The 13,187-nt window shown below is 37.5% G+C and overlaps 1 protein-coding gene across 3 annotated transcripts in view; it reads right to left on the reverse strand.

Annotated features, from left to right (window-relative positions):
- Nucleotides 1-3,815: 3,815 nt before the first annotated feature.
- The window catches only part of RABL3 (RAB, member of RAS oncogene family like 3), a 30,847-nt gene continuing 21,475 nt past the window's right edge, over nt 3,816-13,187 (reverse strand). The window contains exons 6-8 of one of the 3 annotated variants that reach the window (XM_004772778.3): nt 10,554-10,625; nt 7,094-7,132; nt 3,816-6,540 (exon numbers count right to left, since the gene is read on the reverse strand). In XM_004772778.3, the coding sequence (XP_004772835.2) occupies nt 6,475-6,540; nt 7,094-7,132; nt 10,554-10,625 (177 nt within the window). In that variant the 3' untranslated portion in view covers nt 3,816-6,474. Of the gene's footprint in view, nt 6,541-7,093; nt 7,133-10,553; nt 10,626-12,852; nt 12,976-13,187 lie in introns of those variants that run through there. The other 2 variants (XR_006609105.1, XM_004772779.3) reach the window with 2 other exon arrangements.

The following is a 13,187-nucleotide window of genomic DNA, read 5'->3' on the forward strand; positions in this document are numbered from 1 at the left end:
TGTTTTTGTTACTACTGCAGTATGCAAACTCAAAATCAAAAATGAATTTAAGAAAACATATTTCTTACATCTGAGTTTATGGGTTCTTTGAATCTTAAATCTATTGATCCTGGAAGTTCGTCTTTGATGGTTAGGGGGGAAAAAATGAGAGTCAATAAAAGACAAGGGAAAAGCATTACTGCTTTATTTTTCCATAAATTCTTATGTTCTTTCCACTGAATCAGTTGTGAAACCAGATTTAAGAAGTGTCTAAGTTCTTTCCTAAGGTGCAGGAGATTTCCAAAAGTGTAAGAAAGTGGTCACAGATCCCTGACTGGATGAAAATTACTTTGAGAGACTTGAAGATATTTGAAAATTGAACAACCTATCCCTGAACTTTATGGATTTCTCCCAACTGACTTAACTGTATTTCCTTTTTCTTTTTTTATGATTGTGACGCAATAAAACATGTCTTTGTGTAACTACTATGTGCCACGCACTGTGCTATATACACAGGGGATATGAGAATAAATAAAACTCAGGAATTATCTGATTTTATGTCTGATGATTTTTCATCTTTCTTAATGCAATCACACACTCATTGCTTTATTTTACAATTTTTGAGGACCTGCTATGTGCCAGATCCTTTGAGAGGTAGAGGATACAAGGATGACTAATGTAGTCCTATTCTCACTAGAGCACATGCTGGAGAAGACTAAAATAAACAGGCTTTTATAACAGAACCATACTTGCTGTGACAGGGAAGGACCCGGGTGCCATTAGAGGGATTGAGGGGCACATAGTCCTGAATAGGAGGGCAGGGAAGGCTTCCCATAGTAGATGATATCTGAGCCAAGTCACATAGAATTAATCGGATAAGGCATGAGCAGAGGAAAAGAGTGTGTGCAAACAAGGGGAAAAGAGCAGTGTCTTTAAAGAACCGTGTTTAGGGCAGAAATGGAGGTGTCTAGTGAGGGAAAGATCTGGAAGGGGAGAGTTTTGGCAGACAACTGGAGCTGGGGAAGAGGCCTGCCTTCTGGGCAGGGTGTAGTTTTTAGCATTCAAAAGACACCCAGTGGAAAGAGCACATCGTGTAGGACTAGGCAAACAAATCCTGAACCAGACAGACAGAGTCAGAGTATCAAAGTTGTGAGCAACAAGAACAAAGATGCTAAAACCAGGCAGAGGAGGATAGTCAGTGAACTGATACAGGGAGTATGTGAGGTGGAGAATTTGAAAAGGACCAGGAATCGGAGAAACCAGATATCTGCTTCTCCCAGATTCTAGTACAAATTGTTTACGCTCCACAAAAGCTCCAGAAGAAAAGTCAGAGAACTTCCAGACTCACAAGTAACAGGGAGTGGAGAGTAGGTCCCAAACCAAGTGTAAGAAGTGATTGACTAAAACTGCAGACCCCTTCTTTCATTGTACTTCAAGAGAATAATATCAGGAAGTATTTTAACCTCCAGTTAGGAAACTGGAAGATTCTTCTCTAGGACAGTAATCCAGACATATTATATATTTTGATAAATAATAAAAATAAAAGGTAATTTTTTTCTGGAAGTATTTCTTTTAATAAGGTGGATGCCTCCCCCATTAGTTCATATATCCATGGAATTAATAATTCTCACTTGTAATTCTTATTTCTGGAATAAGACAGGATTCAGCATCATTTAATCTTATTTTTTGGTTTTACAGATGAGTTAAAAAATTCATCATAAACAAGGAATTTTATTACAATATCACTGCTCCTTCTGAATTAAATATCAAAAATCAAATAGTGATGTATCATTAAACATAATTTTTAATGACCTATCAACAACTGAGTTAGGTTCTCCTTTAATTTTGTTACAAGGACATAATTGGAAAACTGCTTGCTCTGACGAGGCTTGGTTACTCACCTATTGGAATCAGACTTTAAATGTTACCCTTTCACTTGGATGGGCCTTTTCTAACTCATTTACTCAGAAAGAGTTGCGAAAATACATTAATTTTATACTCCTTTGGCTGTATAATTATTTTTCACAAAAATGTTATTTTGGTATTTTGATAGATCAAGCAAGAAGCCTTGCCATGAAAGAATGTGCCACAGCCTTGAAATTTTTTTTTTTTTTTTAAGATTTTATTTATTTGACACAGAGAGAGAGAGAGATCATAAGTAGGCAGGGAGACAGGCAGAGAGAGGGAAGCAGGCTCCCTGCTGAGCAGAGAGCCCGATGCAGGGCTTGATCCTAGGACCCTGAGATCATGACCTGAGCCGAAGGCAGAGGCTTAACCCACTGAGCCACCCAGGCGCCCCGGCCTTGGATGTTTCTTACCAAAATTCTTTGCTTTGCTCTCAGGAACACTTCCTTAAGAGGTCTGTACTTTTCTTTAATAGTAATTGTGTGAGTGGAATAAAGTCCTTAAATAAAATATTTAGAATTGTCCTTTTGTTGGCATCCTAAGACATATACTCCCTGGGGCAATATATCACATTCCAATGTAAGAGGTATCTTTTTTGTTGTGGGAAAAGGACAATTGTGAAAGCACGCACAAGTGGGAAGTAACTGGCATTGAGCCGTGTTCACAAGCTGATCAACTTTAGCATACACGTGCAGATTGATGGCTTGGAAAATGATTACCCTAAACTTATCTAGGCCCATGTACCTCTTGGTGGTACTGAAAGTCTTGTGGTGGGGGAGGATATTTATACCCATCCCAGTTGGATGACCACTGATCCACACCAAGATAATGGAAAACATTACATCCTGGGAGCTGGGGATTATTACAGGGCAATGTGAAGGAGTGTGACAAGCCTGCAGAGCAATCACTCCAGGATGGACTTAGAGGAGTTACAGTTAGAGGTTCTCCAAGAAACAGACGGCACTGGTAGGTGTACTGAGCAAGATTTTACATATTTGGTGGGAGTTCAGGGGTTTTGTCTTTGATCAGTACTTACTGGTGACCTTGGTAAAGTTTAGTGATTAGTCAGCTGAGAAAACAAATGTGGTACAGGAAAGAGACTGCAGATAAGATGGCAGGTCATCTTATTAGAAATAGATATTCCTGGAACATAGAACATGGTAATAATAAAAATGGTAGCAGTACATCAGAAACAATCATTTCCTGTTTTGCCAATAGAGGATGTGACCATCATTTCATGATTGCTGTGGCATGTATAACCCTGAGGGACAAGCAGCTCAGTTCATTAAGGTGAGATCACGGAAAGGAAGCCCAAGGTGAATTTTGATGAACTGTAAAGGTGCCATTAAGTAGAGAGCCTACATTGATGTATTCTCTGCTTTGTGATAAGAGTTTATCATCTTTCCCAAAGTGTGGCTCCTGGACTATCTGCATCAGAATCACCTGGTTTGTCTGTGAAAAATATAAAACCTTGGCTCTGTCCTATGTACACAGAATTTGCCAAGTGAGAGAGATGAAATCCCAAGATTTGCATTTTAAAAACTTCAGAGGAATTTAATGCACATTTGAGTTTAAAAGCCATTGCTCTGAGCCCTTTAATGGGGATGCTAATAGTTACTGAAAGTCGGACCCCTTTCGTATTCTACTGAGCAGCCCTGGTAGGCTCAAGCTCAAATTTTGCCTCAGGAAAATATACCAGGGAATATTTGAAGGGCTGGGGTTCTCTCAGGGCTAGATCTCCCAGAAACTTTCCTCTCCTATTACAGTGATTTAACTCAGTCTGGGGACTACAGAGGAATGAATTTTTTATTTTCTTCTCCTCCTTCCCCCAAACAGTATCCTCCTTGGAATTTTAACAGATATTAAGTCAATGCAGACATCCTTTTAGATCTTCAAACTTCTTAAAATAGATGCTACTCATGCTTTAAAAATTTCAATTAAACCAACATTTATTAAAAACACATAGCAGGTCCTCCCTAGGCTGGGTGCTCTGGCATATACTGTTGAAATGGACACGCAGAAGCTCTGGTCATGGCAGCAATTAGAAGCTCTTCATCTCAGTCTGATGGCCCAGCACATCAGTTCCACACAGTCCATTTTCAGAATGGACAGATAAATAGCAGTGTCAAGGCACTCAGAATCCACCATGGATGCCTCAATTTCTAGGGAGTTCTGAGAACCGGAGATATAGCTGATATGGACTGACCCCTTTGATAGCAGCAATTCTTTTCAGAGCATGGATGTGGAGAGGCCAATCCAATCTTTAGTTGGACTCCAACAGAGGGCCCTGCCACCTCAGGGACAGAGGAGTGACCATATGCCTTCACTTCTGGTTGCCTCCACCGTAAGTAACATTTGTTAGACATCTAAATCACAACAGGGAAAAAAAAAAACTTTCTCTATTGCCAGTCACTTGTTTCATCAAGAAAATTAAAGATTTAATTAACACTGAAAAGGAAGTATTTCAGTATTTACATTGGTTGATTATCCAAAAGCAATTCTGATGAGCAAGTCTCAGGAAATCTTAGGAAAAATTATGTTTCTTTTTGAAGAACTTTGGCTAATAACATAACAACATTCATTTTGGCAAGCAGCCTTGTTTTGCTGTTACTAATATTTGCAGCAAATTTACCTTAGATTAAAAATCATTTTTTTTCCCAGAAAACTATAATCCAGGGAGTCAAGCCTGACAGCAAGAAGAAATGGAGTTGAAGAATACTATTCTGTTTCCAAGGCTGACGCTGAAGCCATCAGGGATGGGTTACTTTTATTTTTTCATAATGGAGAAAATAAAGAAACTGAGAATTTTTTTTTTTTTTTAAATGAAGGGCAAGAAAGAGGAAGAAAGAGGGAGAGGAGGAAAAGGTTATATGGTAATTTTTGTTCTTGTGTTGCTGTATTTTATTTTTTTATAACCTAATTTTAAAAAATTTATTTCTTAAAAGAGGAACACAAAGAGCTTTAGTTGGCTCAGGTCTTTGTCTATGCATTGACTTCCTGCTTCCTGCACATCTCTGTCACAACAGGCTTGTGCCAAACTCCACATACAGAGCCTGATCTGCATAGCTCCCTTTTGTGGGAAAAAAATCAGGGCTAATTCTTGTGGCTGAGGATGCGAAGAAAGACTGGAGAATATTCTAGCTGACAAAAAGTGCTTTAAAAATCCTTTTCCAAATTCCTACAACTGCTTTTCTAAAAGCACTGCCTAATGTTCTTATTTTAAGTACCTCTTTTTAGCATACCTGGATTTTCAAAGGACTTCTGAAATTTAATTAAAATGCAAGAGAAAGTAAATTTAGTGTTTTTTGCCTCGTTTTAAATTGCAAAGTTGAAACTGTGGGCTTATTATTTGTTAATATGGAACAAAATCAGGAGTGATTTTTGACCTGCTGCAGAGCCAAACCAGGAAAATGGGTGTTGAATAAGGCAGCAAATTGCAGTTTTTGGAAACGAGGTCTATATATTAAAGAACCAGGGCAGAGAGAATTAAACAAGCAGAAAAGATGGGTAAAAAAAGTAACGATGAACAATTATGCATACGCACATATACACCACCACCCTCAAAAAACGTTGGATTATGAAATCTAAGAATCCTAGTCCATAATTCATGTAAATGTGTTGCTGTGGAACTTATTTTTACTTCTCTCCATAAATACATTGTTGACACAGAGAATAAAATTCTTAGTTTACTGACTACAGTTAAGAGGCATTTCAGGAGATGACTTTCCTTAAAACAAAACAAAACAAAACAAAAAAAACAAACCACAGAAACCAAAGAGGCCGCAATTCTCTCTTGGTGCCCTCATACAGATCTGAGATCTCACCCCATCTATTTCCAAATAGAACACAATTAAGACAGTGCAGACATCTGGAACCTAGAGTGAAGGTTTTAGTGAGTGAGCTGTCCATCTCTCGGAGAATTCTTCTTTTCTGGTACTGCCATTCTCTATGTATTATTAATCTATTTATATTTAACTCCAGCTCTGAGTCTGCCTCTTCTAGCCACCAAACCACTTGCAAAGCATAGGAGAGGGAGACTAGGGCTGCTATTCTTAGGCATCCCTGTGTGCGATGAGAGGGGCCACAATTAAATAACACCATTTTGCTTCCTTGAAAATGACAGAGACTGTTTGCGTTGCATGACCCAGGGCTGGTTAACATAACCTTTCCCCTCAAGAGGGTCAAACAACAGAGATAAATTTCTGAAGTACTTAATTAAGCCTCCAGCAAGGAGTGTGGGGAAAATTACAGACCTAGAAAAACCTTCCAGTTCTGGGAAGAGTAAATTTTCTCTGCAGCACTCTGTCACTGCTCATTTACTGCATCACTTTGACAACATCTCCTATTTCCACAGGGCTTTTACATAATCTAGAAACAGGGACAGAAAGGTGAGGAACAGAGAGGACAGGGATAAAGTTTGGACCTCCCACACGGTCACTTCCTTTCAGCTTTCCATTGAAAGGTGAGGCTGAAGGGTGGCCTTTTAAGATGATTCTGTGAAAAGGCTGCAACAATAATCATCAACACGGCAAGAAGAAGGCTATGCACGACTGCCACGGCTAGCTCACTCTTCCAGACGATGAGTGCGATTCAGTCGTAATGAAGGCTCTTTAATGTTCCTCCCCCAAACCTTTTCCGATCAGGAAAGCCAGGAATCTGTCAGCAAGAAAGACAATCACGTTAAATCAGCATGCGGAGTTCAAATGCTAATAGTTTTTACCATTTTCTCCCTTATTTTCTGTGTCTCTATGTTGGCCTGTTGTTGTTCCTTAAAGATCCGTCTCTCTGAGGTTTTACCCTGATCAAATAGTAAAATAAATTCTACCGAAATGGAAAACATTTGCCAACAAATTGGTGGTACTGTCGTCTAAATCAGGGGAGATGAAGGTCAATCTCATAACACCCACCAGTTGCACTTTTATCAGAATTCCCTGCATCGTGATGGGTTCTGCATATATACTTCTGGAGTCGTAAGCAAATGATTTCCTTCTATTATATTATAATATAACCTTATCCTAGCGTTCTTTTTGTTTCTTGGAACCTTATTTTCCCTTGATCTGATTTTTTTTTTCTTTTGTGCTGAGGACAGAAGAAACCGCTTGTACCTACAAAAGATTCCCCCCTCCTTTTTCAACCACTTCTGAAACTAAATTTGGAAATCACCTCTCCCTGAGTTTAATAACCCACTTTATTAAGAACAGATACAGACCTGATTACCTTCTCTCAGAAAGTATCTCTTCTCTATGACCTGTGAGAAACAAATAAAGACTTTAGGGCTTAACAACCATCCCTGGAAAAGTGGTTCACTGCAGTTGCCACTAATGGGACTAAAAGGCATTTATCTAAATTAAGAGTCTTTTCAATAGTTAATGGACATTTAGTACAATGAGTTACATCTAGAGCTAATAAGATCAGGATTGTAGGTGTATTTCCATAAAAGCTTGCCTCTTTCCCCAAAGTATTAATAGATCGAAAAATAAATGAACACACAAAAATGACTAAATAATCAGAGAATGACATAATAATAACTCATGCAGTTCTCAGTGTATGAAAGCAAATCTGGCTCAAATTTCCCAGCAGTCAGCCCAGATACACAAAACAGAATCCACAAGATAAAAACAGAGCACTTTTACTACTACAATAGTCCAGCTATTCCTTACAAAGGAGTTTGTAAAATATAGTGAACTGCCACATCCCCAGGGTAAATACAGTGATAAATTCAGTAGGTCCTCAATGGAGATCAGAAGCATTCAATGAGCTTCTTTGCATGGTCTGAATCCACACTGTTGATTCAGTAGTTTCAGAACTGTCTGTATTCAGTCAGCAGGAGAAATGAGGTAAAACAGTGGATGTATCTGCACAAACCCATCACTACTACTGAAAAAATGCTCTCAGAATATATGCCCTAATATAATGAGTTTAAAATGTGTTTAGAGTTTAAAATTCAGATGACAGAAAATAATTAAAAAAAAAATAATGAGGGGTGCCTGGGTGGCTCAGTCAGTTAAGCATCTAAGTCTTGGTCTCAGCTCAGGTCATGATCTTAGGGTGGTGATAGGAGCTTGCTCAATGGGGGGGGGGGGTCTGCTTCTTACCCTCTTCCTCTGCCCATCCCCCTGGCTTCACATGCCTGCTCTCTCCCTCAAATAAATCAATCTTTTAAAAAATGACAAATTCTGTTCTAACACTGGAGAAACTGTCATGTTTGCAGACACAGTATGATTTTCTTTACACAGAATTGTTGTGGCTAAGAAAAGCCATTAGCCGCAGATTAAATCTAAGACACTGGAATCCAGAATTATGAAGCTAAGAATTCCCCTAAATAAGAGCATGGCATCTTCTTCCAGGGCTATACTACCTTGCTTTCACTGGCTTGATGGCCAAATCTGGATTCTTTCTCTCTTTGAGACTATGGCTGGGTTACTTTTAGCCCCAGGAGACCGAGGGTAAGGTTGCATTCGCTTGTCTCAAAGGTAGAAAAGCTGGTTTATGATGCCTACATCTCAAAATGCTCGATCCTACAAAAACCAAGAAGAGGCTGATTTTCTTTCCCTCCAAATACGCCAGGAAAATCCTAACATTCTAAAGAAGGGAGGAATCACTCCTAACAGGAATCTGGAGGAGGAGCTAGGTTCCCTCTTGGAAAATAAATCTTTATACTAAAATAGAAAACTGGGCAAAATTTAGTTGCTGGGTCCTATGGTTTCAGGCAACCACCTTAGTCTGGAGGTCTGGCCAACTTCCTAATCCACATAACTTTCACTGAGATTTAGGTGATGAAGAGAGAAGGTACCTTTTTGTTGTTGCTTATAATTCCATACTTTGAACTTGCAGTGTCTTTGTCTTACCAAATCTTACTCTCTTCTTAAAACTTAAAACTAACCAAGCTCCCTCTGATTTTTTTAAAATCAAGTCTTGCCGAACAACTCGGGTCACAACCGGAGTCTATAACCCATTGTTTTTCTAGGATCTAACTTACTATGTATTTTTTTTAAAAGATTTTATTTATTTATTTGAGAGACAATGAGAGTGAGAGAGAGTGAGCATGGGGCGGGGGAGGGTCAGAGGGAGAAGCAAACTCCCCGCTGAGCAGCAAGCCCAGCCCAATGCAGGACTCGATCCCAGGACGCCAGGATCATGATCTGAGCCAAAGGCAGTTGCTTAACCTTATCCAGGCGCCCCACCACTACATATTTTAAAGAATTTGTTTTTTATTGAAGTATAGTTGGCATACAATATTATATTAGTTTCCGGTTATTACAACATAGTAATTTGACAATTATATACATTACAAAATGCAGTAAATGCAGTTACCATCTGTTACCAAAGTTACTATAATATTATTGAGTATATTCTCTATGCTGTACTTTTCATTCCTGTGACTTATACATTTTATAACTAAACGTTTGTACCTTTTTATTCCCTTCACCAACTTCCAAATTAACAAGTTATTAACAAATTTAAGCAATATATTGTGGAATCTTTCTGAGTCAGACAAGGATCTGCAAGCTGTTGTTCTCAGGGCACAGAAGAGTGTATCAGATGGAGACACGGGCCTAAATGAGACAGAAGTTCTTATGTTTGAATTCTGAAAAAAATGTGGAGAGAAAATCTGGTCCCTTGCAGTGCTTCCCAACATTTTACACGTCATGGCACATTTAGAAAATACTAATATTTGTACCGCACACTGGGTTAAATGAAGGGGGTTGCAGATCACTCAGCCCGATGGACTCTGGCTGCTTGAACTGAGGGACTATGTCGGCACACCTGTACTGTCTCTGCCACACTCCAGTTGGGAAGTTGTGCAATGAAGCAAAATTTCCCAGTGGTCTAAGGGGTGTGGGGCTTATCTTATCATGACATAATGGACAAAAGGTGAAATATGAGATCCCTAAATGGTAAAAGAAAAATGATTCAAAAAGAAGAGTTATGAGAAGGGCTGTGTTTTTCTCATAACCTTAAAAGGAAATGTAATACAGAAATTAATCTTTTTCAATACTACATACAGAAATATGTTCTCTTTCACTTTACTATGTCATGTAAACATTAGGCAAACACCTTAAACTTGGTCAATACTATGTGCAGCCACACGGCCTTGTGAAGGAAAGACAAACAGTGCTCAAAATCACTGGTATGCTGAGTCATTCAACATTTTCATTCCAGTTCAGGCCATAAGATGATGCTAGCAAGAGTCAATATTTGGAACACAAGCTTTCTGATAAGGAAAATTAGGGAATCTAGGAGATGACATAACCTTAAAAATAAAGGTAACATTTATGTGGAGAATAATAGCTGAGAGAGGAAAAAGAACTCAGGGCTTCAACTAAGCAGAAACTCCTGGGTTCGTGGGGGTTGAGGGGATGTGAGTAAGTACAAAAAGAGCTGGAAAATAGGAAAATATAATCTGTTTTAAGGAGGGAAATCAGGTAACTTTTAAAATAACTCATTTAAATCTGGTAGCTTTCATCCTTTGCTTAGAGAACAGTGCTGATAAAATAAATACGTCAGCAGGACTTGAGCAATTATACCAACAGATAAGAGAGAGCAAAACAAGTATTCAGGCTATGAAGTTCAGGATGAAAGAATAAAAAGACAAAGCATTCTACAAAGAATTTAAACTCTCATAATATATAAATTAAGTTTAAAAATAACTTAATTGAAGCTATTACCTTATCAAAAAACCTACTGAGCTTGACAGCATTGGAAGAACCTGCAGCTAAGTACCGTGGATTCGTGCAATCCTAGAAGATAAAACACAAGATGCGCCACTAAAAGTTAAGAAACATAAGCTCTTTGTTAGTCATTACTGTTCCTGTTGCGTATTTCTATAATAAAAATGTTAGGCATAATACTCTCATAAAATATTCAAGTAATTTTCAAGTTATGACGCACAAAGCAAAGTGCTAAGGGAAGGTAAGGCCACTTTTTGTTATTTATTGAATTTTAAAAGACACTGAACCAAGGTATTCATCATCAAATAATTCATAAAGGAAGACAGGATTGCTAATCTTACTAATAACAAAACCAAGACACTACTCATGTGACTCACCTACATTTACCCTAAAAGCAGAAACAGAGCCATTAAAAACTGTTAACACTTAATTTTTTAGTACTAGTTACCCACTAGCATCATCTAATTAAGTACTATGCAGTTCATATCAATAGCAGGAATCATGAAAATAAGGAGTTAGAGGAGCAAAGAACACACAAAACAGCTGCCAGGGATTTCTCACTGATTGAATGCAAAGTACTACACCAACTGGTAGGCCATAAAGATAATAATGAATGATATATTTTTTGATAGTAATAAACAATAAAAAGTAAGTTTATTATTAAATATCATTAAGTATTATTTTTAATGAATAATGATAAATAATAATAATGATAAATAATAATGAATGATAGATATATCCTATTAAATAGGATTCTGAAAAATAGGGAAAAAAATGGGGCCCAGAAGAGAACAAACAATGTGCAACATTAAAATGAGATAACTAGTAAATTACAATGATCAGTAAAGATCTCAAAGGGTTTATTATCCTTTCCTGGAATTTCACTGTTAAGTTGCTTTTGCTTGTAATAATTAACTCGCCACCTTAAGAGATAGAGCACTTTGAATTTTACTTCAAATGCCACCTAAGACCAAACTCTGAAGATACCGTGTAGGTTCCTTTACAAAGATGGTATTTGTCTTTCAGTTGCAGATGGTCTGTGTCCCTTGGGCAATTACTGAAATCACTGCTGTTGCATTTATTCTGTTTTATAATCTCTTAAGCCCACACAATTCTTTTCTGGTAAATTTTCTAACAATCACCTATTATATCCACATACAATATTTTGAGGCTCACATTTTTAATTTTGGCTGGACGCTGGAATACATTTTCCAAAACCACACAAAAAAGAGACTACAACAAACTTTACAAAAATCATTAGAGTACTAGAAAAATTAGGTCTTTGAAGCCAGCAAGTTTTGAATCTGAATATCCGTCATAGTATCTCTACATTATGTGACATTGGTTAGATTACTATGCCTTTAGATTTGGGCTTACTCTTTTGTGTTATGAGGATAACATAATACTTATCCCACAGGATTTTTGTGAAAATCAAGTAAGATAATGCATACATAGCAGATTAGTTCCCTTCTGGCACATACATAGCAGATACTGAAATATTAGTTTCCTTCTCTTTTCATGCTGAGAAAATGCTATCAGATTGAATTTTCAGGCACAAAAGTGCCTAACATAATAAAAGTTAATTCCATGTATGGATCAAATAGACTGAAACATCAATGTATAAACTGCTGTACTTGAAATAATGTCTGAACACATTTACACGGCAACTGGGGCACATAAGAGACAAACCTGAGGTAGACTTGTGTTAGACATGTTTTACAAAATGGATATTGATTAGTCATCACAATGTCAACACTTCAGAGATGACTCCAAATAGAGCTACAGTGCTAAATATAAAAACCAAATCAAACAGCAAACAAGCAGAACCTCCCAAAACTTAATTCTAGGGCTCCCAGTTACAGGTTGACCAGGCCAGAGAAACCCTATGATCTTAGGATAAGAATTTTAGAGTTTAAAGAGCCATCTGCCACTGATCATGGCTGAGGGCAAAGACTGAAGATTAATAGCTTTAAATAGCTTATCTAAGCTTGTGAAAGGAATATTAACTAGGGAAGATGCTTCAATATAATCACTTTGAAGTAAACAGAGAAAAATCTGTCCTAGACACAATAAGCCTAAGAGGATTTTAAAAAATAAGTAATCATCTCCCTATTTATAATTTAAACCAACTTGTTTAGGCATAAGATGGTAACTTTGATTCCATCTTTGGTATATACATTTATGTTGATTCTTATGTTTTTTTTTTTTAAATAGTTTTAAGTAAATTCATATAGTAACCAAAGATGCTAACACTAATATTGTCACGTTACATTTTTACTGGACGCTTTATACTTACTTGCTGAGTCTTTCTGACTGCTATTTCTTTTTGAAACTCGTATCAAATTTTCCTCCTCAGTTTTTCTTCCCCTGCATCCTCAAAACCCTCCTGTTGTTTCTGCTGTGTTCTTGAATCTGTACACTGATAACAGGTCAAAAGTATGTTGCATGTGAACTCTGTGGAAACCATGTGTGCCAAAGTACCACCACCTGAGTACCTTTATACCTTGTTAACAATTAAAAGATGGCCCTCCCTTTGCAAGGAAAATAGGAAAAATACATACCCAGGTGATGGTCACAGAAACGCATGAGTACTACAAATAGATATATTCCAAAATACACTGAAAGTAATTT

Source organism: Mustela putorius, unplaced genomic scaffold (genome assembly GCF_011764305.1).
Source record: "Mustela putorius furo isolate JIRA1106 unplaced genomic scaffold, ASM1176430v1.1 tig00003834_pilon_pilon_pilon, whole genome shotgun sequence".
NCBI classification, from domain to species: Eukaryota; Metazoa; Chordata; class Mammalia; order Carnivora; family Mustelidae; genus Mustela; species Mustela putorius.